Source organism: Macaca nemestrina, chromosome 2 (genome assembly GCF_043159975.1).
Source record: "Macaca nemestrina isolate mMacNem1 chromosome 2, mMacNem.hap1, whole genome shotgun sequence".
Lineage (NCBI taxonomy): Eukaryota > Metazoa > Chordata > Mammalia > Primates > Cercopithecidae > Macaca > Macaca nemestrina.
Genome location: NC_092126.1, coordinates 11,029,104 through 11,054,842, shown reverse-complemented (window position 1 = coordinate 11,054,842; position 25,739 = coordinate 11,029,104). Strand labels below are relative to the sequence as shown.

At 41.5% G+C, this 25,739-nt stretch overlaps 2 protein-coding genes across 6 annotated transcripts in view; one reads left to right on the top strand and one right to left on the bottom strand.

The window, feature by feature from the left end:
• Positions 1 to 2,486: 2,486 nt before the first annotated feature.
• LOC105470893 (ribosomal protein L39 like) lies at positions 2,487 to 21,814 on the bottom strand. The gene is made up of 3 exons (XM_024789455.2): positions 21,575 to 21,814; positions 9,364 to 9,427; positions 2,487 to 2,869 (listed from the first exon to the last, which is right to left on the bottom strand). Exon 3 carries the CDS (start codon positions 2,839 to 2,841, stop codon positions 2,686 to 2,688), a length of 156 nt encoding a protein of 51 aa, XP_024645223.1. The 5' UTR covers positions 2,842 to 2,869; positions 9,364 to 9,427; positions 21,575 to 21,814; the 3' UTR covers positions 2,487 to 2,685.
• A 33-nt stretch (positions 21,815 to 21,847) lies between these two features.
• Positions 21,848 to 25,739, top strand: part of LOC105470888 (receptor transporter protein 1) — a 142,642-nt gene continuing 138,750 nt past the window's right edge. For all 5 annotated transcript variants that reach the window (XM_011723163.3, XM_011723172.3, XM_071090675.1 and 2 more), the window contains exon 1: positions 21,848 to 22,213. In XM_011723163.3, the coding sequence (XP_011721465.2) occupies positions 21,917 to 22,213 (297 nt within the window). In that variant the 5' untranslated portion in view covers positions 21,848 to 21,916. The remainder of the gene's footprint in view (positions 22,214 to 25,739) is intronic.

Genomic DNA, 25,739 nt, shown 5'->3' with positions numbered 1-25,739 from the left:
GATCACTCCCACAAGCTGAGATTCCATTATTTCAAAATTGAGTCAGAAATCTTAAGATTATGGAAGTAAAGCCTTGTTCAATTAACTAGACGCAAGATACAGAAACCAAGCTGGGTGTGGTGGCTCATGCCTGAAATTCCAACACTTTGAGAGGCCAAGGTGGAAGGACTGCTTGAGGCTAGAAGTTGGAGACCAGCCTGGGCAACATAGAGAGGCCCTGTCTCTACAAAAAGTAAAAAATTAGCTGGGCATGGTGGTGCACACCTGTTATTCTAGCTACTCAGGAGGATGAGGTGGGAGGATCATTTGAGCCCAGAAGTTCAAGGCTGCAGTGAGCTAGGATCACACCACTGCACTCCAACCTGGGCGACAGAGCAAGACTCTTATCCCAAAAAAAAAGAATAGAAACCAATACTCGATTTTACATATGGGTTCCTCTTTCCTCTTCCATCATAGCTTTCCCAGTATGATGCCTTTAATTTTCTTAACCCTACTACAACCACCTCATGATGCACAGACCAGATTTTTCCTCCGCTGTTCCACCACTGGGACACATTGTCTTAGGTCTATACAACATTGATCTAATCCCTGAAGATGAAGGGCTCACTTAAAAAAATTATCTATGTACTTAAAATGTATCTATGTCTGAGGCCTTTGTACAGTCATCCCTTGTTACCTGCCAGGGACTGGTTCTAGGACTTCCACCGATACTAAAATCACAGGTGCTCAAGTCCTTTAGATGAAATGGCCATAGTTATTTGCATATAATCTATTCACTTCTTCTGTATATTTAAAATCATTTCTAGATTACTTATAAGACCTAATAAAATGTAAATAGTATATAAATCATTGTTATACTATATTTTCATGTGTATTTTTTATTATTGTATTATAATTTTTGGACATTTTTAATCTGTGGTAGGTTGAATTTGCAGATATGGGACCATGAATATGGAGAATTGAGTGTTCTCCATTTTTTTATAAGCATAAAATTACACTCATTCCTAGACCTTCACCTCCTATACACTTCTGTGCTCAGGGCAGCTACATATTTATGAGGTAGAGCCTCCCATTCAATTTTGAGAATAGGGAATTCACTCCTGATATCAGAGGGAGAGATGAAGCTGACCTACGTGACACCTTAGCACAAAGAAAAATGCATCCTTCCCTATGGGCAGATGTAGCTTTGCACAACGGTGTGGCTTGGCAAGTGGAATTTTAGCAGAGTTGTAGTCCTGATTAACTCCCTTAGCCAGCCATCTTCGTCTAACAGCCAAACTGCATGATCATACAAGGTAGCCCTGAGACTGAGATCCATGAAGATTATTTCCTTAAGATTTTTTTTAGTAACTGACAAGGCAAGTATTCACAGTCACGTCATAGTTTGTATTACATATTTGCAAGATTTAACATCTGCTCCCAGTTTAATGAGTTCCATGAAAGTAGGGACTCCGTCTTTACTCACTCCATATGCCAGTGCCCACTATAGTCCCTGGCACACAATAAGCACTCATTACTCATTCAATTCTCTTAATAACTGTGGCTGCAATACTTTGGGAAGAGCAAAAAGATTACCTCATAACTCTTAGTTCATAATTCTCAGACATGACCACTGTCCAGAAGTTTATGGCAAACACAAGAACCCACATGTAGAGAAGAGTGAAGACAGGCAGAGACTGCTAGCTAGAAATGTTACAAATTCTAGACCGTGGCCTACCACTGCTTCTGGATCATGTCCTATTGAATACAGTAGCCATATAAATGACAAAATCTGTGACTGCCCCTTAACTGATCGCTGATATTCGCACTTTATCAATGGCCTCCTCTTCCATCCAATACCATTCTTGTCTCTTTCTCCAATCCATTTTCTGTAACACAGCCAGTGTGAAAACTAACCTGATTGAAGTATGGTTTCAGTTCAAAACCTTTCAATCGTTGCTTACTGCTTAGGAGAAAAAGGTACAATGTTCTTATGACTTTTAAAGCCCTTTGTGATTTGGCCTTTACTTAGCTCTGCAAACTCACCTAGAGTCATTCCCTCTGCTTTCTATGCTCTAGCCATCTCCTTTCTATGCTCCTTTCACTTCCCTAAATACATAATGCTCATTGCTGCTCGAGGCCTTCAAACACTCTGTTTCCTCTGCCTAAAGTACTTGTTCTCCTCATGACAATCTTCACTTGCTTGACTCGTGCCTTCTATAGGTCTTAACTTGTATTGAGTTCTGAACACATACTGAAGGCATAAAATGGGTCTCCCCACTTGCCCAGGAACTCTGCCTCCTCTGTGTCTTATTTTCCTCTGTAGTTCTGATCTCATTTTGTTCCACTGTATACATCTGTATGATCTGAGTAGCATCTATCCCTCTCACCACAGGCTGAAGGTCTATTTGGCTTAGCATTTATCCTCAGCATTACCCAGGGGTTTGACATATAGCACAGATCCTGATGTTTATTGAATAAATGAAGGGACAGTTTCTAGACAGAGACATTTTTGAAACAAAAGCTTTCACATATTTATTACTGAATCCACCCTACTAGCACAGAACATATAGAAAAAGAGAAAAATATATTCCCAGTAAAACATGTACAACTATCCAGAGAGTGGTGACATTTTCAGCTTGATATCGTAAGGTGATCGTGACCTTGATAGAGCATAAATATGTGTGCCATCTCAAGTGCGACTCCTTATAGACCCAGCTTGGTTCTTCTCCAGTGTCTCCTTTTGGAGTTGTACCTGATTTTATTACCAGGTTTCATCTGAATCCACTGGGGGATGGGACGATTTTGCTTTTGTTTCTTGGCCAGGAATCGCTTAATGGTGAAAGTCTTGTGAGAAGACATGGTGAGAAACAGAGTCAACCACACACCACTATGGCAGAGAAAGAGAGAGAGAGACGGAGACATTATTAACATAGAATAGGATAGGGTAACATGAAGAAATAACAAGACAAGAAAGAGGATCTTTGGTGTCACAGTGAGCGCTCACTGCCACTCAGGATCCCACAGGCAGCTCAGGAACAGCTCAGGAGCCAGCAGCAGTCTGAGGAGTCTGATGGCTGTTCTGGTGGATCAGCAGCAAAGGCAGGAGTCCCTTTGTTCCCCCTGTTCCTGACTTGATGCTACTTATTTCTCAGCAGCATACTTCTGCTTCTCTTGTTAAATGTCCATCAAGAGGAATGTTTTTCAACTTTTAAAAAAGTTACAAACAGGTAATACCAGTTCATTACAGAAAAATTAAAGCAACAGAACACTAAAAAAACTATTATCCCATCTAGCTAGAAAAAGCTCCAATATTAACAACTTAATATTATAAGAGCCTTCCAGTTAAGAAAGATGTATATGCAGAATATTGTCCTTCTATAAACTGAGATATCGGAGATATTATTTTGAAACTACAACTTATCTAACTAATATGTGACCCTTTTTTGGCAACTCTTTCTCAATAACCCTTTACATTTGGAGGTCTTAAATCTTTTCCGGTGTTCTAGTATGGCAAATAGTACAGAATAGGAAAATATGGTTGAAAATAGAAATCTATAAAACAAGTAATTCATCCCCACAACACTTAAAACATGAATGTATACATTTAAAACATGCGATTCACTGTAAAACTACCTCATGGTACTTTCATGTTATTACTATTTTAAAAGCCATTGGCTGTGCATACTAATATTTTTATCTAATTATCAAAATTGACCACATTGCCATCTACTGAATTGCATGCTACCACTCCCTTTAAAGATCTTGGGCCCTCCATAATTAAGGAATATGAACCTGGGGCACAGAGACACAAGGAGTTATTTTTAATGATTCCAGTGCAAAATAATGTCTATATCCAGATTGTGAGAGTAATTAAATGACGGCAGTAAAGTCCTACTGCAAACAGTGTTGGAGATATACAAACTGTATGAATCTGTCATGATAAAGGCAGTTTTTTCTAACCCTAAGATAATGGGGATAGTGGTAGCGTGCAAAAAGTATGACTGGTTTCTGACTGTCTGAGTTCACACATAGTGTCTAACTCAGTCTTTTCAGATGTGGCCCAAGTTATTATCTTGACTTCTTTCTTATGGCTCACTGTTGTGAGATGTCTATTCTATGTCTAGCATCTCCCCGAACATACAGGCAGGAAGAAGAGAAAGAAAGAAAGAAAGGCAAAAGACTACACACTGTGAGGCTACTGGCTTTTAAGGAGCTTTACTACGTATCTCTCTCAATACCTTTGATTACACCTTGTTGGCAAGAACCGTGTTCCACTGCCATCCTTATCAGTAATGAAGGATGGGCACTATAGTTTTTTAGCTGAGTACATGGTGCCCCCAACCCCACACAAATCAGGTTCTGCTAAAGAAAAAGGAAGAAGAATGAATAGCAGAGTAGATAACTAGCAGTCTTTCCTATAACAATTTGGGAAAAGATAATTTAGGATACTTCTGTGAATTTCAGCTCTCAAAATAATCAAAAGAAAATAGAGGGAAATTTAAAAAAGAGAAAAAGGAAGTTCTCAATAGAAATACTTATTAGTCTAGGTATTGAAAAATGGGGTGGAAAAAAAAGCCCAAAGTGATGGGCAACCCATAAATATCATGGTAAGGAAATACTAGAAGAAATAAGAGTGCTAATTGTACTGTCTGCCCTTCAACCCTAATATCCAAACTTCAGACACTTCTGAGACAACTGCCCTAATGGGGAGGCCAGTGTCCCCAGATTTGTACACCTTCCCACTGGGAACTTCCAGGAGCAGGAGACTTTATGTGCAAGGAACAGATAAGTAGGTAAGTAAGTTGGGGTATAGGGTGGGGTGTGGTTGAGATACAAATGTTTCATGAAATATAAAACACTGGAAACTAAGCCATAAGTATCCTTGTAGAGTCTACAGGTTAAGAGAATAACAAATAGGCCTGAAAATGACAAATGGGTGATAAAGATAGGGAAGGCACACTACTATTTCTGTCCAATCCTTTTATTTTCTTCCCGTACATTAGCAGCAAAGAACCTTTAGCTACCAATCACAGTTCTTCCTAAATTTACCACATGCTGACTTTAGCTAGCTATCTAGCAGACCCTGTTCTACCCTTTGTATATGAATTCCCGCTACACAATCTCTATCAGTGACTACTTGGCTCTAACCACTTCAGAAAAAAAGCTTTCAAGAATGCAGGGAAAGAACTGGACTGGGTTGCCAACAAACCCAGGGTCTAACATCCTCTCCCTTGGGAACCCTGGTTGTACTGGTTAGGGTTCTTGAAGCCAATCTTGTGTGAAAGTCTTCTCTAAGAAAAATTTACTGTAGTAAGATAAAGAACTACAGTAGGACAAAGAGTTTACTGCACTATTCCAAGTACTAGTTTCCAGTGAACAGGATGATAGGGTGCTCACCTTTGGAGACACTTTGGGCTAGGAGCTCTGACCAGGTATTTCCTAACAGTTCAATGCCAGTGACATACAGCTCTTAGCTAGAACTAACTCTCATGGAAACTTTTAAAAAGAAACTCAAAGAGATATCTGATCTGCATTGGAGACAGTGAAAGAACTGAAAGAACTGGTTATAATACCAACTGAAATAAGCTTATAGCCAGTAAGTCAGTAGTCCTCATTCTAGTACAATAGTAATGGTTATGAAGGCAGTTTTACCTTAAAAGGAATGATTACACTTATTGCCCTACACATCTCGGGTGATTCAGAGGACCTGCAGGAGTTAAATTTTCTCAAGAAAATACTGAATCACATACCTCTGGCTATATGCCAAGTTATATAATTAGTCTAGAGGCTACAAATACAGTGTGATATAGATCCCAAGTACTGGAGATACGCACTTCATTCTAGAAAACTGAGAGATGGGGAATCATGGTACCAAGTTAAAAACTGGGCAAATTCTAGAACCTGGATAGCCTATGCAAAGGCGAAGTTTATTAAGTGATCATAAATGGAAGGCCTGCTGCAGTTGAAAGCAAGCACATGTGGAGATGGAGGCTCATGAGATTTATCAAATCTCTATCAGATGCAATCATACTCGGCCATTTAACTGGAGCTGCCAGGAAGATGATCTATCCCTAAACCCCAAGACATACATTTCCTGACCCTTGCTGTCCTAAGCATAATCTTCAGCCATATCTAGATGATTCTGAGAGTTCACGGGAATAGGCACTAGTGCTTGTAACATCAGGGTGCTCATAAGGGTCCCATTCTTTAACATCTACATTGAATATCAAAAATTGGACTCTGGATTTTGGCAAAAAGTATAGGCCCACTCCTCATTCTTCTACTTACTGGATATAGGGGTCATGGGCACACCAATGGCTGCCTGAGGAATACAGTAGTGGCAGCTATTTGGGCATAACTAGACAACTAGGGCCATTAAATGGTTCCTCAAAATTCTTATTAGGCTCAGAAACAGAATTTGTTATGTAATTTCCAAAGTTCAGTTGACTGGGCAACCTCAGCAATCAGTGATACAGCTATTATATATGACCAGCTATGCAAAAGTAATACCAAAGAAATGGTAGCCATAATAAATGTGGTCTAAAATCACATGTCTTTAGATCATATTCTAGCTAGGAAGAGAGGAGGAGCATGTGCTACTATGTAAGGAAAATACCTATATCCCAGACAACAAAACACATGGGATGCAATAAGACATATCTATAAGGAAGTGGTTAAACTGAGTGGGCTTCATGGTGGTCCTGGCTCTCCACATCTTTTCATAAAGTAGGATTTTATAATAAGAAATGGAAATTTATATTAAGAAATTTTATACTTGTGAGAGCAATATTTTGATTTTTAAGAGATAAGTTGTGTGAAAGTAATAATGGTGGTGTCATATTGATTTAAAGGTCAATATGTTGTTTTAAACATAAGTTATCAACTAAGGGTTGGATGGAGGTTGGCCATAACTTGCCTTGTAACTTAAGAAGTGCCATGGCTAGAAAGCCTCTGTGTGATGTGAAAAGCACCCTCTGTTATTTGTAGCTCGGAACTGGGAGTTCCTGCATCTTGTGGCTTTCTGAATCGCTGCACCCAGACCGAGACGCACCTGCTGCCTGTTGACCACTTCCTCTTCCTTACCCAGCCCTAATCACTGTCTTTGTGCACGTGGTTACAGTGAGATACTAGATCCCCCATTCGACCACCTGCTGCCTGTTGATCAACTCCTCTTCCTTGCGCTCCTGTTTTCCTTCCTCCTCACTATATAAACCCCTAACTTTGCTTGGAGCAAGGAGATGGATTTGAGGTTTGGCTCTGTTCTCTCTGGTTGACATCAACTGTAAAATAATAAAGCCTTCCCTGGCAACACTTGCTTCTTTTCGTGCGGCAAGCAATGGGACCTAGACTGAGACCCTAGTGTTTGATATCAGTATCATGAATCGTGAAGTGGATATTGTACTAGGCACACCTCTGCATTTTGTGAGGCTTTCTGAAGTTGTGGGAAGCACTTCTGGAACCCACTGTGTAAATATCAGAGCACTCTGGAGTGGTTAAAGGTTATATCAGTATTTAAGGTCATAAGGTTAAAGGTCATAAAATATTTTTAAATATGGAACTCTGGGAATCTTTTAACAAAAAAGGGTTTTTGTATCCAAACCATCTTGTGTGTCCCATGTCTGATTAAAGTTGTAGACTAACAAAAAGAACTTTTTGTTTCCAAAAATATAAACATCTATTGCTTTTTTTTTTTTTTTGAGACGGAGTTTCACTCTTGTTGCCCAGGCTGGAGTGCAATGGCGCTGTCTTGGCTCACTGCGACTTCCGCCTCCCGGGTTCAAGCAATTCTCCTGCCTCACACACCCAAGTAGCTGGGATTACAGGCTTGAGCCACCATGCCCAGCCCATCTATTGCTTTTTAATGTTTTGAAAAACCACAGTACTTTGAAAAATACTGTGCCCTATTAATTTATTTTCCATTTCTAGTAACGGTGGCCTAGGTTATTTAGGTCAGTCCGACAGCTGAAAACAAAACAACTAGAAAACTGGGTAAAATATATTTCAAATAATCTTTTAAAAAGCCTCAAAGAGATTACAAAATAGTAAGGAATTATCAGGCCAGGAGTAAAGAGAAGCAAAGAATCAAGAGAAGTAAACAAGCCTGAAGCCACTTTTTCACTGAAAGCACTGCTAATCCCAGAACATTAGGACCTCCATTTTGACAGCCTTTCAGGGTACAGAGGAGATTGAAAACAAAACCCTGGGTTCATAAAAGTTAGGGAGTCTGTCAGGAGACCTTCTCCTACAACAATCTGGGATCCAAAATTTCAGAGTGAAGGTGAACAAGAATTGTAATAATCTGAATGTGATGAGACTCCTCTGAGTTGTCCAGGAAATATCAAACTTTGAACAGGTGGGCCCAAACTTGTAGTACCTGCAGGTACCCAACAAAAGCAAATACGTGTGATCTTTGGGGCAAAGTAGCTTAATCGTAGGCCAGACAATTATTTCCACAAAATGACATTTCAAGTGCAATGACTAGCAGAGGGTCAAACATATCCAGCATATAAGAAAATTGGAATCAATGATTAAAACAGACAATAGAAAGAGATCATTAGAAACTCTAGGTAGGACCCAGCATCTGTGTTTTAAAAGGCCATTCAGGTCATTCTGATACATGTTAAAGTTTGAGAATCATTGCTTTATATTTTATCATATAAATATGCATCCCATAAAAAATACATAAATGTAATAGATCAGAGAATGAACCCAAGAATTTGCATTTCTAACAGATTCCCAGATGAAGCTGATGCCAGACCAAACTTTGGGAACCACTGGTATGAAAAAAGGAATTTTAGTATACAGGTAAAGATAGTGGTCACCTGTGGGGAGGAGAAGGGCTGTTACTTAGAAGCAATATGCATATATTTCCTAGAATGCTGGTAATTTTCTACTTCTTAGCCTGGGTAGTAATTATACAGGTGTCATTGTTAAACTACACATTTACACTTTAGTGCCTATTTTAATGTATAATGAGATAACTGGTTTCCCTTTCCCATTCAATCATGTAGTTCAAATGTCATGGCGTAAATCCTGTCTACCATCATCCTGCCACCTTGATTTATAATCAGTGCCTAAAGTATAAAATGTAAAAGTTTGTCAAGTTCCAAGACATAACTCCTTTCACTTTAGTTTGAAATGTAATTAGTTCACAAAATTAAATAGTTTTGAAAATTAAGACGAGAAAAGTTTAAGTTTCTGAAAACCATATTTAAAGCATTGCTTAAAATTCAGATATACTATCTACAGCCTTCATCCCTAATTTAGAAGTATCTACAAAACTAAAAATAAACTATCTTAAATTTTTAACAACGTGTCCACTTTTGAAAACTACACTTTAATTTTTTTCACAAGTTGAAAAAAAGAGGAAGAAAATCCTACCTTTTTCAAGTCAGAATTTCCTACTCCAAAGAGGCAAAGATGCTTGCTTCTCTCCAAATAAAATCTGAAAAGAAAATATCCAGTGTGTAAGAGCAACAGCAAGATCTTACTATTTTCAGTTAAACCTTACCTGTGGGTGAAAGTAGTGTTCATCAATTGGCCTGAAATTTGTGAAAACCTTAAGAGAAAATATAGGAAGTCTTTTTGCAGAAAGAGAGGCAATGACAAAAAAAAATTGAAATATATAATATTAAACTGAGCAGTGCAGCCTGTGCTTGCTTTTGAATTCCCACTCACAAACCCTCGAACAACATTAATAAAATCTGGGATGTGTACACCTGTTTCTTGTGTTTATGAAAAATAGGCTCTTTTTGGGAATTAGATTCTTCCAAAAACTTCAAAAAACAGTAATATTTGCCATTTTTTGATTCATGGTATCAACATAGTTATTATACAAGCCCTCCTCACCTTTCGTTTGTGAGGAAACCATTATAACAGCTTTTTTATATACATTTCTTTCTCTCTTTTTGAGACAGGGTCTCATTCTGTTGTCCATGCTGGAGCACAGTAGCATGATGCTAGCTCACTGCAGCTTCAAATGCCTGGCCTTGAGCCATCCTCCCGCCTCAGTCTCCTGAGTAGCTGGGACTACAGGCATGTGCCAGCATGCCTGGCCTATAACAGTTATTATAGTTACTGATTCTGGCAGCTAGTCAGTAGCTGCCTATGCCTGGTGATGTACTAGACAGGTATTTGAACAACCAAATAGTTCCCACAGCAAGGTCTGTGTGTAACGCCTCCCTGTGGCAAGCTACTGGCTGAGGCTATGACAAAAAAATATGCAGCTGGGTTTTGTTATGCCTGTAAACATCACAACACATCTGAAGTCCAGATACGTCTCCCCATTTATGTGGTAACACCTGGCCGGACCCTATTATACCTGTTGCTTTGCTCAGCCCCATTATACCTCTTGCTTGCAGAGAGCTGTCTGCACACATCCCTTACAACGTCCTCTCCTTCCACTGTTGCAAAATGACTCTATGTTATGATGCCTAATCATTATCATATCAACTGCAGGCAATGTGGCAAGACAGTGATGATATGATGATAGCTTAGCAAGGATTGTTCATGGATACTGAATGTTAGATCCAGATGGTCAGACAAGTGAAAGGCAGTTTTTGCAACCATGTGAGTTAATACGCTGCAATTTCAAGATAATATACTTGAGGATAAAAGATGTTTGATAAGCTCGCTTCCTGAGCAGGTAAAACAGTGGGTTTTAGCAGCCTAAATACATCTCCTGGGAGGATTTGGGGAGACATGAAAAACCACACACACTGAACACTGCCAATCCAATGTCCTCTGTGTCCTTTACTCAAAATGTAACCTTCACCAAGCCTCAAACCCAGTGTTCTCCGGGATACGTCTATTTGGAAAGTAATAATCTTTTTTTTTTTTTTTAAACAAAAGAATAACCATGGCCTCAGAATAGAGTTGATCTTAGGACAGCAGTGCTCCTCCTCCTCCTCATTGACAACAATACCTTAAACATGTAATTCGTTCTACAAAAGGACATCCTCACTCAATTATTTTGAGTAGAAAATTCTAAATTCTCAAGACTTAGCTAAGCTTGTTACATTAAATGGTTGTTTACCTTGTCTTAAGGATAAAATGTGTTACAGTAAAGCACAAAGTATGGAGTATCTTTTCATTAATGTCTACAAATTGTACTGGATTATCAACACTCTCTACCTTTTGGACTATAAAGTTAACCTTAAGAAACCAACCTACAAAATTTCTGCATTGTATCTTTTAACATAATCTGAGTTTTCCTCCTTACTCCCAGGTCACCACTATACCCTCCCACCCCCCAGCTTTTTTTTTTGCTTTTTTTTTTTTTGTGCCTCTGTGAGAATATCAGACTCACACATATATAAGTGCCACTTAATAAGAGCTATATTATATCATCTAGGTTACCCAGTAAGTATAGAGAGGATATTAGTGATTTCCCTTGGGCGAGGCTAAAATACTTCATCTCCTACATATATTTTGTTGTAATAATCAGTTGACTTGAAAATCAATCATCCTACTCCACCCTCGCCAAATGCTTTGAATATTCTTGTTGACTGTCCTGTCTTTCCTATGTATTCTCTTACAAGAACCAGTCTCAGGGTTTGTGAGATATTCTACTCATTTGTGAATCTACTTTGATTCACATGAGTTGATCACATCCATGATGTCATCTTCAAAGCAAAGTTCTTTCTACTTTCCATTCATTGGTTTTATTCTCTGATGTATTAAACCACAATTACTTTTGCACCAACCTAATAGTTTGGATATTTGTCCCCGCCCAATTCTCATGCTGAATTGCAATCACCAGTGCTGAAGGTGGGGCCTGGTGGGAGGTGTCTGGGTTGTGGGAATGGATCCTTCGTGGCTTGGCGCTGCCGTCGTGACAGTGAGTTCTTGTGAGTCTGGTAATTTAAGTGTGTGGTACTTCCATTTCCCCAACTCTTTCTCTCACTCTTGCTTTTGCCATGTGACATGGCTGCTCCCATTTCACCTTCTGCCATAAGTAAAAGCTCCCTGAGGCCTCCTCAGAAGCAGAGCAGATGCTAGTGCTATGCTTCCTAGACAGTCTGTAGAACCACAAGCCAATTAAACCTCTTTTTATAAATTACCAAGTCTCAGGTATTTCCTTATAGCAATCTAAGAATGACCTAACACATTCTCAATCATTTGATAAAAACTTTCATCCTAAATTTCTTCTGTATGGCAAGTAGTTTCTGAGCAATCTTTAATTTTGAAACTGAAAGTACTCAAGTATTTTATATGCAGAGGTAGGGCTGTTCTTGCAAGTTTTTTTCTTTCTTTTTTTTTTTTTTTAGCACTTCCACTGTTACTGAGTCATCTGCGTCACATGACATTTCTATCAAATGGGCACAACTGTCTGTATATTTCATGCTGTTTGTTGACTTATGAGCCCAGGGCATCACTGTACCACTTGCTAACTTATTTTCCTTAGCAAGTTCTCTTTCAGCTTTCTGTACCTCCTTGGTTGGCACATGGCCTAAAATCAAAGTGGTATTTAAAAGGCCTTTTTTCACATATACAACTCTCACTTTCTCTACATCATCCTGCAAGTTGAAATATTTTCTGTCTTCTGTATTTGCGACCACTGTCACAGTGGTTAAAAAGAACTCTGGAGAGCCGGGCACAGTGGATCATGCCTGTAATCCCAGAATTTCGGGAGGCTGAGGCGGGCGGATCACCTGGTCTTGAGTTCAAGACCAGCCTGACTAACATGGTAAAACCCCATCACTACTAAAAATACAAGAATTAGCCAGGCGTGGTGGCAGGTGCCTGTAATCCCAGCTACTTGGGAGGCTGAGGCAGGAGAATTGCTTGAACCCAGGAGGCGGAGGTTGCAGTGAGCCAGGATCACGCCACTGCACTCTAGCCTGGGAGACAGAGTGAGACTCCTTCTCATTAAGGAAAAAAAAAAAAAAAAAGAACTGTGGAAACAAACTGCACAGGCTCAAGTCTCACTGCCACCACTTGCTATTAGTGTGACCTTGAAAACATTTCTTAGCCCTGTTGTTCCTTATTTTTCTAATCTGTAATATGTGGATAATAACATTCAACACCATAGGGTTGTTATGAAGCTTATACAGGTAGAGATTTAGTGTAGCAATGAGTATAAAACATTTAGGACAATGCTTGGCACATAAAAAACATAATACAGGTCTTAGCTGTTATTTTTATATCTACAGCTGTATAAAGCCTACAGTTGTTGAAATTATAAATGTTCCCAGTTTTAAGATTTCTGTGTTGATTCTATTGTACTAATGTCACTATCTTGACTATTTAATAGGAAGATATCACATACACAGACCATAAGATCCTCAAGAGGTTATATTTTTCTTGGATACTCAAGGATGCTCAAAAGAGTAATTGAGTACATGATAAAGCTTTCGTCATCACACCAGATACAGAGCATTTCCTGGAGGCTGCCTACCACATAACCATTAGTGATGATTGTAGGAGTCAGAAATACTCCTGGTTCCCACAATATCTGAAATAAAAAACACAATACCAGAGGTACTGCCCACGGCAACATAAACCAAATATGCCCCCAGGCAGCTGATAGCAAGATTATACATGCATGTGTACACACATGGGCTTATTCACCCAGAAATGGTCAATATTAATATTCGAAGATTACTGCTACACTCAGCCATTTTCCTTTGATGAGAGAGAATACAGATTTTTATTTTGAAAAAAATTTTGCTCAAAAATCTAGCAAAAGATTTTTGATGCTCAGTTGCTGGGGGTAAAGTGTAAGTCTGGTGCTGGTTGAATGCTGACTACAGGTGTAGAAGGAATAGGTGTGGACCCAGCTCTTCAACGAGCGTTCATTTAGGCAATCAGATAAATCTGATGCTGACAGACAAAAGAATGGCAGATGCTGAAATGATTTTGCTTATTCTCTATTTTAGGGAAGATTTCACAAGAACCCCCCTGCTTTAGTAAGAAACAGATGTTTCCCCCGTATGGTTTCTCACTATCTCAAGTGCCACTTTTGTCCATATTCAACGTGCATAAATATTTCAGTAATTTGTCTTCTGCCCAGGATGTAGAAACCTAGAAAGAGCATCACTCCTATGCCAACAACCAGAAAACTACGAAATAATTTTTCCTGAAACTCAGAGGACTGAGGTTAGGAAGACCAACTGGACTTCCCCCATATTAGAACTAAAAGTCATATCCTGGGAAATTCCTCAGATTCAGGCAAACTGGAACAACTGGTCACCCTACCTAAGGTCACAGACCAATAAAGTAGCTTGAAATCCAAGGAAAGACTGGCCTGGCAAAGGAGCAAAGGGACATGAGCACTGACGAAGAGACATCAAGTACCTCATACGCTGGTAAGAATTCAGCTAAAATTGTTAATGAATTGCTAAAGGTCAAGTGTGGACTAGCATGAGAGCATAAAACCCCTGTTAACTCTGATGGTAGTTTATTTTGCTGTGCAGAAGCTCTTTAGTTTAATTAGATCCCATTTGTCAATTTTGGCTTTACAGGTAACCTACAGAATGGGAGAAAATTTTTGCAATCTACTCATCTGACAAAGGGCTAATATCCAGAACCTACAAAGAACTCAGACAAATTTACAAGGAAAAAACAAACAACTCCATCAAAAAGTGGGCAAAGGATATGAACAGACACTTCCCAAAAGAAGATATTTATGCAGCCAACAGACACATGAAAAAATGCTCATCATCACTGGCCATCAGAGAAATGCAAATCAAAATCACAATGAGATACCATCTCACACCAGTTAGAATGGTGATCATTAAAGTCAGGAAACAACAGGTGCTGGAGAGGATGTGGAGAAATAGGAACACTTTTACACTGTTGGTGGGACTGTAAATAGTTCAACCATTGTGGAAGACAGTGTGGCGATTCTTCAAGGATCTAGAACTAGAAATACCATTTGACCCAGCCATCCCATTCCCGGGTATACACCCAAAGGATTATAAATCATGCTGCTATAAAGACACATGCACACGTATGTTTACTGCGGCACTATTCACAATAGCAAAGACTTGGAACCAACCCAAATGTCCACCAATGACAGACTGGATTAAGAAAATGTGGCACATATACACCATGGAATACTATGCAGCCATAAAAAAGGATGAGTTCATGTCCTTTGTAGGGACATGGATGCAGCTGGAAACCATCATTCTGAGCAAACAATCACAAGAACAGAAAACCAAACACCACATGTTCTCACTTATAGGTGGGAATTGAACAATGAGAACACTTGGACACAGGAACGGGAACATTACTGGCGCCTGTTATGGGGTAGCGGGAGTGGGGAGGGATAGCATTAGGAGATATACCTAATGTAAATGATGAGTTAATGGGTGCAGCACACCAACATGGCACATGTACACATATGTAACAAATCTGCACGTTGTGCACATGTACCCTAGAACATAAAGTATAATAATTAAAACAAACAAACAAACAAAACCAAACCCTGGAAGCCTCAGACATAAAGACAGTTTGCTTCCACTTTCAGTCTCTCTTCCATCATCTCTACTGGGTACTGATGAAAAAGACTTGGCACAAGGCAGGAGACTAGAGAGAGCCTCCCTTGGTGATGCAGATCTGTTAGGGGAATGATATGGTTTGGCTTTGTGTCCCCACCCAAATCTCATCTCAAATTGTAATCCCCACCTGTCGAGGGAGGGACCTGGTGGGAGGTGATTGGATCATGTGGGCAGTTTCCCCAACGCTGTTCTTGTGATAGTGAGGAGGATCTCATGAGATCTGATGGTTTAAAAGTGGCACTTCCCCCTTCACTCTCTCTCTTTCCTGCCACCACCTAAGATGTGCTTTGCTTCCCCTTTGCCTTCTGCCAGATTGTTAAGTTTCCTGAGGCCTCCCCAGCCATGTGGAACTGTGAGTCAATTAAACCTATTTCCTTTATAAATTACCCAATCTCTGGTAGTTCTTTATAGCAGTGTGAAATCAGACTGATACAGGGAAGTAAGCTCTTACTGTGGAAAAGGCAAAAATTCTGCCCAGACCATTCCTTACCCAAGACTGAGGTTGGACCAGGATGACCAATAGTCTTCTGGCCTCCTCTACCAAGATAGCAAGCACCAAGTAACAAGCAGGGTGAAAGGCAAAAGCATGGAGAGAGACTCCTGTGTGGTACAGGCTCAATGTGAAGGCTGGAAGCTAAGAATGAAATAGGATATTGAGAAAATCCCTCTAGCACGCTACCCTAAGCATAAGGTAATAGAGGAAATCGAACCTGCTGGTGTACTGAAGATGGACCAATAAAACCCAAACCCGGCTTAACTACTGAGTAGACTGATTCAAGACCCCACATTACTGACCTAGCAGAAAAAGCATGCTTATTTTGGGGCACAGATTATCTCAACCCCCCACTGTCCTACACAAGATGCTCGACATTTGATAAAATATTATGAGCATGAAAAAGAAAAAAACAATTCATTGTGAAGAGGGAAAGTAATCAACAGAACCACACTCACAGATAACCTAAGTGTTAGAACTAAGAGAGAGGGAACTTAAAATAAATTTGATTAATATATTAATCATATATATTGAAGGTTCTAGTGGAAAAAAATAGACAGGAACATGAATGACCAGAGGGGAATTTCAGCAGATAAAAATTTGTATACATTAAATGAAAATGCTTGAAACAGAAAACATGGTAACAGAGATAAAGTAGTTTAAAGCAGTGGTGTACAACCAGGGGCAATTCTGCCTTTCAGGAGACATTTGGCAATGTCTGGAGATGTTTTCGGCTGTCACCACTGGAGGAGTGCTGCTACCTCTAGTGGGTGGAGGCCAGGGATGCTGCCGAACATCCTATAATGCACAGGTGAGTTCCATATGACAAAGAATTATCCAGCTCAAAATGTCAGTATTGCCCGAACTACTTTAGCCTGACTGATTAAAAAAAAAAAGAGAGAGAAGACACAAATTACCAACATCTGCAATGATAAAGGGGATAATGCTACAGGTCTCAGGACATTAAACAGATAGAATAATATCACAAATTATTGTATGCCCATAAAGTCAACTTAGTCATCAAAGTCTTGTAAGGAAATGGACAAATTTCTTATGAGATGGGTACTACCAAAGCTCATGTAAGTGCATAACCTAAGTAGTTCTATGTCTATTAAAGATGTTGAATTGTGTAGTTAAAAATCTTGTAACAAAACTACAGGCCCAAGTGGCTTCACTACCAAAGCCAGAGATCAGGACAAGACCAAGCCTTTCTCAGTGCCAGGAGGAATGCTTAAGCTTCAACTTCCAGTTCCCACCTCTGTCACGCTTCCAGGGATTCCCACATATTTTGCATTCTGTGGTGTACACACCTCAATCCTATCTCAGAGTGCTGACCCGATCATGGTTGATCATGGTTGAAAGGTGCTGTTGCAGATCTGATTGACCTTTGCATGTTGGGTGAAAGAGAAGCCTCAGAAAGGCAGTAATTTGAGCCAGTGGTAGACATTCTTTCCCAACTCAACTTGCCAAGGCTTTTTCGCTTAAACCTTTCTTAATTTCTTAAGAAATTACATGGCTGTATGATGATAGATCCTCCCACCCTGACGGGGCAATCTCATTTCAGTCACCTGCAGGTGTCTACTGGGGTGGAGATCCAGCTTCTAAGGCTTTGTCAAATACTGTGGCTCCTGAGGCAAAGCAGTTCAGAAGCATAGCTGAGACTGAGCCTCATGATGAGATGGTAATATGGTTTGGCTGTGTCCTCACCCAAATCTCATCTTGAATTGTAACTCCCACAATTCCCATGTGTCATAGGAGGAACCCGGTGGGAGGTAATTGAATCATGAGGGCGGGTCTTTCCTGTGCTGTTCTTGTGATGGATAAGTCTCCTGAGCTCTGATGGCTTTAAAAATGGGAGTCTCCCTGCACAAGTTGTTTGCCCTTCTGTCACCCACGTAAGATGTTGCTCCTCCTTGCCTTCTGCCATGATTGTGAGGCCTCCCCAGCCATGTGGAACCGTAAGCCCAATAAACCTCTTTATTTTGTAAATTGCCCAGTCTAGGGTATGTCTTTATCAGCGGCGTGGAAGACTAATACAGATGGGTAAGCAGTGAATAGGCAAAACACACTCGTGGGTGAGGTAGCTCACAAACAGAGCCTTATCTTTCCAGAGGAAGACATAAACCACGTGTGTGGATCCATTTTGCGTTGCTGTAAAGGAATACCTGAGGCTGGGCAATTCATAACGAATTTTATTTGGCTTACAGTTTTGCAGGCGGTGCAAGCATGGCACCAGCATCTGCTAGGCTTCTGATGCTTTAACTCTTGGTAGAAGGCAGAGGAGGAGCAGGCATGTTGCATGGCGAGAGAGGGAGCAAGGGAGAGATGCCAGGTTCTTTTGAACAACCAGCACTCATGTGAACTAACAGCAAGAACTCTTTTCCTATTATTTTTCATGGAACTAGAGGCTCTAGGAGGACTGGGTTAGGACCTCATTCAGTACATACTGATGTAGAGCTAACATCTTCCTGCATCACACTGCTTTTGAGAGCCATTCAAAACACTAAAGAAAGGTTAAGATACGGGAGTCCACGCATTTTATATTCCATAACTAATGGAGACTGCTCAAGTGAAAGTTTAAATTTAGAGATCATTTTCTGTCCCTATCTATGCTTCAGACTAGAGCTTCGGCAATTTCTTCACTAAAGCTAAGTGGAGTGACTGACAAAAAGTAAGGCCAAGGATGCTGCAATGCCAGAGTTTGTAACAATATAATTTGGAGTGAAAGTTGGTGACGTGACCACCCTCCTTGATGACGTCTTTCTTCCTTTCTCTATAATTTCTTTACAGTTTACTTATGCAAAACGAGACAAACAGCCAAAACAGTAGAGATAGGTCTGCCAACAACTGAATTGGTCTAATGCAACAGCTGGGGAAGTTTGAGCCTTTCTCTTAAAAGTGACTATAATTCTGCAGTCCTAGACCATCTGTAGTTAGGCTGTGGTTCTTTAACTGCCAAGGCCTTTGAGTTAAGCTAGGTTAGTAAGGTTGTTTGATATGGATCACATAGAATAAGAGTAGGTAGTGGTATTTTCTGGGAGATAATAAGGGTCAATGTGAGTTTTTTTGGGGGGGGCGGGAAAGCAGTTTTTCTGAACATTATAAGAAGTTTCCAATATCTTAAAACTTTCGTAATAGTGTTTTCCCAAAGAAATATTATGTGAGTCCCATATACTTACAATTTAAAATTTTCTAGGAGTCATGTTTAAAAATAAATAGGGACAGGTGAAATTAATTTGAATATATTTTATTTAATCTGACTTATTTAAAGTATCATTTAAGCATGTAATTAATATAAAGATGGATAAAATATTTTAAATTAAAAATGAGACTTTAGGCTGGGTGCAGTGGCTCACACCTGTAATCCTAACATTTTGGGAGGCGGGAGGATTGCTTCAGCTCAGGAGTTTGAGACCAGCCCGAGTATGTTTCTCATAGTGAGACCTCATCTCTACACAAAAACTAAAAACTAGCTGGGCATGGTGGTGCATGCCTGTGATCAGGAGGCTGAGGCAAGAGGATGCTTGAGCCCAGGAGGTCGAGGTTGTAATGAGTCATGATTAAGTCAATGCACTCCAGCTTGGGCAACAGAACAACACTCTTTCTAAAAAAAAAAAAAAAGGGTCAGGCCCAGTGGCTCACACCTGTAATCCCAGCGTTTTGGGAGGCCAAGGCAGGTGGATCACCTGAGGTCAGGAGTTCGAGACCAGCCTGGCCAACATGGTGAAACCCCATCTCTACTAAAAATACAAAATAATTAGCCGGCGTGGTGGCACATGCCTGTAGTCCCAGCTACTTGGGAGGCTGAGGCAGGAGGATCACTTGAACCCAGGAGGCAGAGGTTGCAGTGAGCCGAGGTTGGGCCACTGCACTCCAGTCTGGGCAACGGAGTAAGACTCTGTCTCCAAAAAAGAAAAAGAAAAATTGGCTGGGTGTGGTGGCTCATGCCTGCAATCCCAGCACTTTGGGAGGCTGAGGCAGGCGGATCACCTGAGGTCAGGAATTCGAGACCAGCCTGGCCAACCACGGCCAACATGGTGAAACCCCGTCTTTACTAAAAATACAAAAATTAGCCCGGTGTGGTGGTGGGCACCTGTAATCCCAGCTACTCGGGAGGCTGAGACGGGAGAATCACTTGAACCTGGGAGGCAGAGGTGGCAGTGAGCCAAGATTGCATCACTGCACTCCAGCGACAGAGGGATACTCCGTCTCAAAAAAAAAAAAAAAAAAAAAAAAAAGGAAAACAAAAGAATTTAAAAGCTGGTATGCGTTTTACGTTTGTAGCACATCTTTTTTCAGACCAGCCACATTTCAAGTGCTGAACAGCTACATGTGGTTCAGTGAGTTTTGGTATTGGACGGCTCAGCTTTACAACCTCTCAGGTTTTCTCTAAGCAGTCTCTCAGGTTCCGAAATTGAGAAGGGGTGGAGGGTGGGCATTGGATCACAAAGGCTTTATGATTCCAACAACTCCTAGCTAGTTAACAGAATCATGCCACCTGTCTCTTGATGTCCTAGTGACTACTGACACGTCTACAGAAGAATCTCTTTTAACTGTATTTTTATAGTTGTATGGCAGCCTTTGAGAAAATGAGAATTAAGGCCAGGCCCAGTGCAAAATGAAAATGTGTGTGGGGGGCAGGGAGGGGAGACGGGTGCTGGTTTAAAAATTAAGAATTTCAAGATGGCCATAGCAGAGCACGAAAATAAGTACAGGGCCCTTCTAAGCCCCATGTGACTGCACGGGTCGGACCCCTTTGAAGCTGGTGGTGGTCAGGGTTTACGTCTCTGGATGAATCCAGATGTGTAAAAGGCAAGGAAATGGCGAGATTCCTTGGGCTATCTTCGAGAAACTGGGGACCTTAGAGGAGACTCCAAAATCTTACCTACTGGAATTAATGGACGGAGAGAAAGTGTGTGCGGCTGTGAGAACGCCTTAGACAGGGGCAGTGAGCAGATGAGGCAGGTAGGTAAGACACCTGGTTTTGCCGATTAAACCACGGATCAATCAGTGCCACGCACATTCTGGGTAATTCTAGGGACACCAGTTGGACAACACTGACATCGGAAAAGGTGGCAGGCCGGAACATGGATCCTTTAAGGCTACTTTATTGTCGGTTTCCCCTTCTCCAAGCTAGAAACAGGCGGTGCCTGAGTGGCCTGTAGAAGCCAGTATTGTAGGCCAGGCGCGGTGGCTCACGCCTGTAATCCCAGCACTTTGGGAGGCCGAGGTGGGCGGATCACCCTGAGGTCGGGAGTTCAAGACCAGTCTAACCAATATGGCGAAACCCGTCTTTACTAAAAATACAAAATTCGCCGGGTGTGGTGACGCGCGCCTGTAACCCCAGCTACTCGGGAGGCTGAGGCGGGAGAATCGCTTGAATCCTGGAGGCGGAAGTTGCAGTGAGCCGAGATCACACCACTGCACTCCAGTCTGGGCGAAAGAGGGAGACCCTGTCTCAAAAAAACAACAAAAAAGCTACTACTGTTGGAGTCGGCTTGAGCTGTGGCATTGTTTCCAGCCCGTGACCCTCACGCCGCCCTGTTCGCTGGGCGGACCGGGCCCAGGCGGCCGGTGAGGACGGACTTTTACTTACCGGCGCCTTGGCCACTGCTTCTTTCCCGCTCTCGGACGCGAATGCCGAACTGCACGGGCCTGGGGCGCGGGCGGAAAAGGCGGGTCCAACTCGAACCCGGTCCGTCGTCCTGACGCCCCCTAGCGGCAGCCACCTCGTCGCAGGTGCCTTGGTGTCTCTCAGTCTCCGAGACGCCTCTCCCCTAACTGGCGTTCGCAGGCGGTTGCCTCGCTGGGCGCAATTCAACCGCAGCGCGCGGACACTGGGAGGGCGGTTTCCCTGGTGACAGGCCCCGCCCCGGTCCGGGCGGTCCCGCCCCTCTGAGCTGTGGCCCGGGGGCCGTGGGTCCGACTCAGGCGTGTGATGTCACCAAGTTGGCTTTGGGGTCCCCCATTCTTCCTTAGTTCTCTATTTTACCTCAGCTCGTTGTGTAGCTGCTGCCTGGCCACGGCACTTAGCACACAGCGTGACTTAATACTGGATAAACGAGGAAAGGATTCGTACGCCCTGGCGGGGCCAGAGGCTGACTGCTTGGGTTCCCGCGGGCACACGAGCCAGGAACCGCCTAGGCCTCCAGGGGGCGCTCTCCCTCCCATCGCGCCACAGCCAGGCCATTGGAGACCAGGAGGACCACTCAGCTCCATCCCTGCCTCTCATCTGGTAATGTCTCACTCATCTCCCTGCCTGGAATCAATATTACCACTCCCATAACACAGATTTTTAAAATGCAACTAAATTTTAAATGAGTCACTTTATTTAAAAACAACATGAACAAAATGGGATTTCTGCTAATGCAAATATCTATACAAATTTAATGATTTTGGTGCTAATTAGATGAAAAGTCAACTCTCCTGTTACATATTAGAAATTTACCTCTTGTTACCTTTGCTGTAACTGCAATGGCAGTTTCAACTGTTTCTACCAAATATATAGTTGGAAATACTGTGATTAGAAGTGTATCTTCCCAGCACTTTGGGAGGCCAGGGTGGGCGGTTTACTTCAGGTCAGGAGTTCGAGACCAGCCTGGCCAGCATGATGAAACCCTGTCTCTACAAAGATACAAAAATTAGCCGGGTGTGGTGGCGGGTGCCTGTAATCCCAGCTGCTCGGGAGGCTGAGGCATGAGAATTGCTTGAACCCTGGAGGCAGAGGTTGCAGTGAGCTGGGATCATGCCACTGTACTCCAGCCTGGGCAACAGAGTGAGACTCCATCTCAAAAAAAAAAAAAAGTGGATATGACAGTTCAAATTAGATCTAAAACCTTTCCTAATTACACCAGTTAAATCCTGAAATCACACAATAGTAGAACAGGTGTCTTACCTACCTGCATTATCCTGTAACTATTGACATGTTATTTTACATAATCATAAACTGACTGATCACACATATCTTTAAATCTAATCATCGTAACTTCAAACACTGTATTTGAAGAAAATCAGTATATTTGTAAATCTGTCTTTAACTGATGCAGAGATGTAAATTTGAAACGTCTTGGTAAATTAGGTTAACACAATATAAATATTTTGACAAATTCATCATAATTGGTTCGTTTTAAGGAGATTGATTTTATTTTCTTGAAGTTTAAGGAGGACTTTGACATTTTAAATGTATCTAAAAGATAAGGCAATTTCCCATTTTTTAAAATTGATTGAAACAAAGCATTCCATAGTCATTTCAAATAGTGTACAAAGTATTTTAAAATGTTTTTCTGGCTGGGTGCAGTGGCTCACACCTGTAATCCCAGCACCTTGGGGGGCCGAGGCGGACAGATCATGAGGTCAGGAGATTGAGACTATCTCGGCCAACATGGTGAAACCCCGTTTCTACAAAAATTAGTCAAACGTGGTAGCACGCGCCTGTAGTCCCAGGTACTCGGGAGGCTGAGGCAGGAAAACCACTCGTACCCGGGAGGCGGAGGTTGCAGTGAGTGGAGATCACGCCACTGCACTCCAGCCTAGTGACAGAGTGAGACTCTCTCCAAAAAAAAACAAAAAAAAAAACTTTTTTCTTCAAAGACTTGATTTCCATATGCAGGATAAGACATTCAAACTCTTATTTGTTGTTAATGTAAGATTTAAAAATACTCAGGAGATTCTTTATAGTTTTTTTGTTTGTTTTTCTTTGAGAAGGAGTTTCTGTCGCCCAGGCTGGAGTGCAGTGGTGCGATCTCACTGCAACCTCTGCCTCCCAGGTTCAAGTAATTCTCATGCCTTAGCTTCCCAAGTAGCTGGGATTACAGGTGCATGCCAACATGCCTGGCTAATTTTTGTATTTTTAGTAGATAAGGGGTTTCACCACATTGGCCAGGTTGGTCTCAAACTCCCTACTTCTGGTGATCTACTTGCCTCAGCCTCCCAAAGTGTTGGGATTATGGGGTGAGCCACTATGCCGGTCCTGCTTTTAATTTTGTGAATGGACTTGATAACATTTCATTGTTCACTGATTAAATTCATTGTTGTGATGTTTTAAGCTTGGTGACTTAGCGTTGGTGAACAATGCAACCAGTTGCCAAAAGCTTGATACTATACTACCCAACTACAGCTGAGGCTCAAATAATGACATTGGGATATGATTTTAAAATTTATCATCATGAAATAATGTGTGTGTAAAATCTTAACACCCCATTGTATTCCTTGTCAGTAATTCTGAGGACCACAACGACAAAAAACTCCTTCTCTATCACCGTTTTTGTCTATTTGCGTTGCTATAAAGGAACGGTTGAGGCTGGATAATTTATAAAGATTTATTTGGCTCATGATCTGCAGGCTGTATAAGAAGCATGGCGCCCACATCTGCATGTGGTGAGGGCCTCAAACTGCTTCCACTCATGGTAAAGAGCAGCTTGTGCAGAGATCACATGGCAAAAGAGGAGGCAAGAGAGAGTGGAGAGGGAGGCTCTTTTGAAATACCAGCTCTCAAGGTGTATTAGTCCATTTTTACACTGATAATAAAGATATACCGGAGACTGGATAATTTGTAAGGGAAAGCAGTTTAATCAATTCACAGTTCTGCATGGCTAGAGAGGCCTCAGGAAACTTACAATCATGGCAGAAGAAGGAGCAAACATGTCCTTCTTCACATGGTGGCAGCAAGGAGAAGTGCTGAGCAAAAGGGGGAAAAGCCCCATATAAAACCATCAGACCTCATGAGAATCACTCACTATAACAAGAACAGCATTAGGGTAACTGCCCCATGATTAAATTACCTCCCACTGGGTCCCTCCCACAACATGTGGGGATTATGAGAAATACAATTCAAGATGAGATTTGAGTTGGGGCACAGCCAAACCATATCGTGAAAGAACTAAGAGTGAGAGGTCACCATCGTCCAGAGAGGGCATTAATGTATTCACAAGGGATCCACCTTAAACCTCAGGACCCAAACGTTTCCTATTAGGCCCCACCTCCAACATTAGGGATCAAATTTCAATATGAGGTTTGGGGGACAAATGTCCAAAGTATAGCAATCAACCTTTTAAACTTACACTTTTCATTTCAAGATAATTGCAGATTTACCTGCAGTTCTAAGAAGTAGTATAGGGGCTGAGTGTGGTGACTTATGCTTATAATCCCAGTGTTTTGGGAGGCCAAGGTGGGAGGATCACTTGAGCCCAGGAGTTTAAGACCAGTCTGGGTAATACAGCAAGATCCTGTGTCCACAAAAAATTAAAAGTTAACTGGGCATGGTGGTGTGCAGCTGTAATCCAGCTACTTGGGAGGCTGAGGCGGGAGGATGACTTGAGTCCAGGAATTCGAGGCAGCAGTGAGCTACGATCACATCACTGCACTCCAGCTTGGTTGGCAGAGTGAGACCCTGTCTCTGAAAAAAGAAAGAAAGAAAAATAGTTCAGAGATTCTCTGTGCCCTTTGCCCAGTTTCTCCAAAAGGTAAAACCTTGCAAAACTCTACAATAATATTACTACCAGGATACTGGCATTGTTGCAGTCAAGATACAGAACACTTCCATCACCCTAAGAATCCCTCACGGTGCTCTTTAATAGGCACACCAACTTTCCACCTGCTTCCACCCCTCCTATATGCCATTAGTTCTCCATTTTTAGAATATTGTCCTTTCAAGATTGCAATATAAAGGAGAACTATAGCATGCAACCTTTTGGGATTGGCATTTTTTTTTTTTTTTTTTTTTGCTCAGCATAATTCTCTGGAGATTCATCCAGTTTATTGCC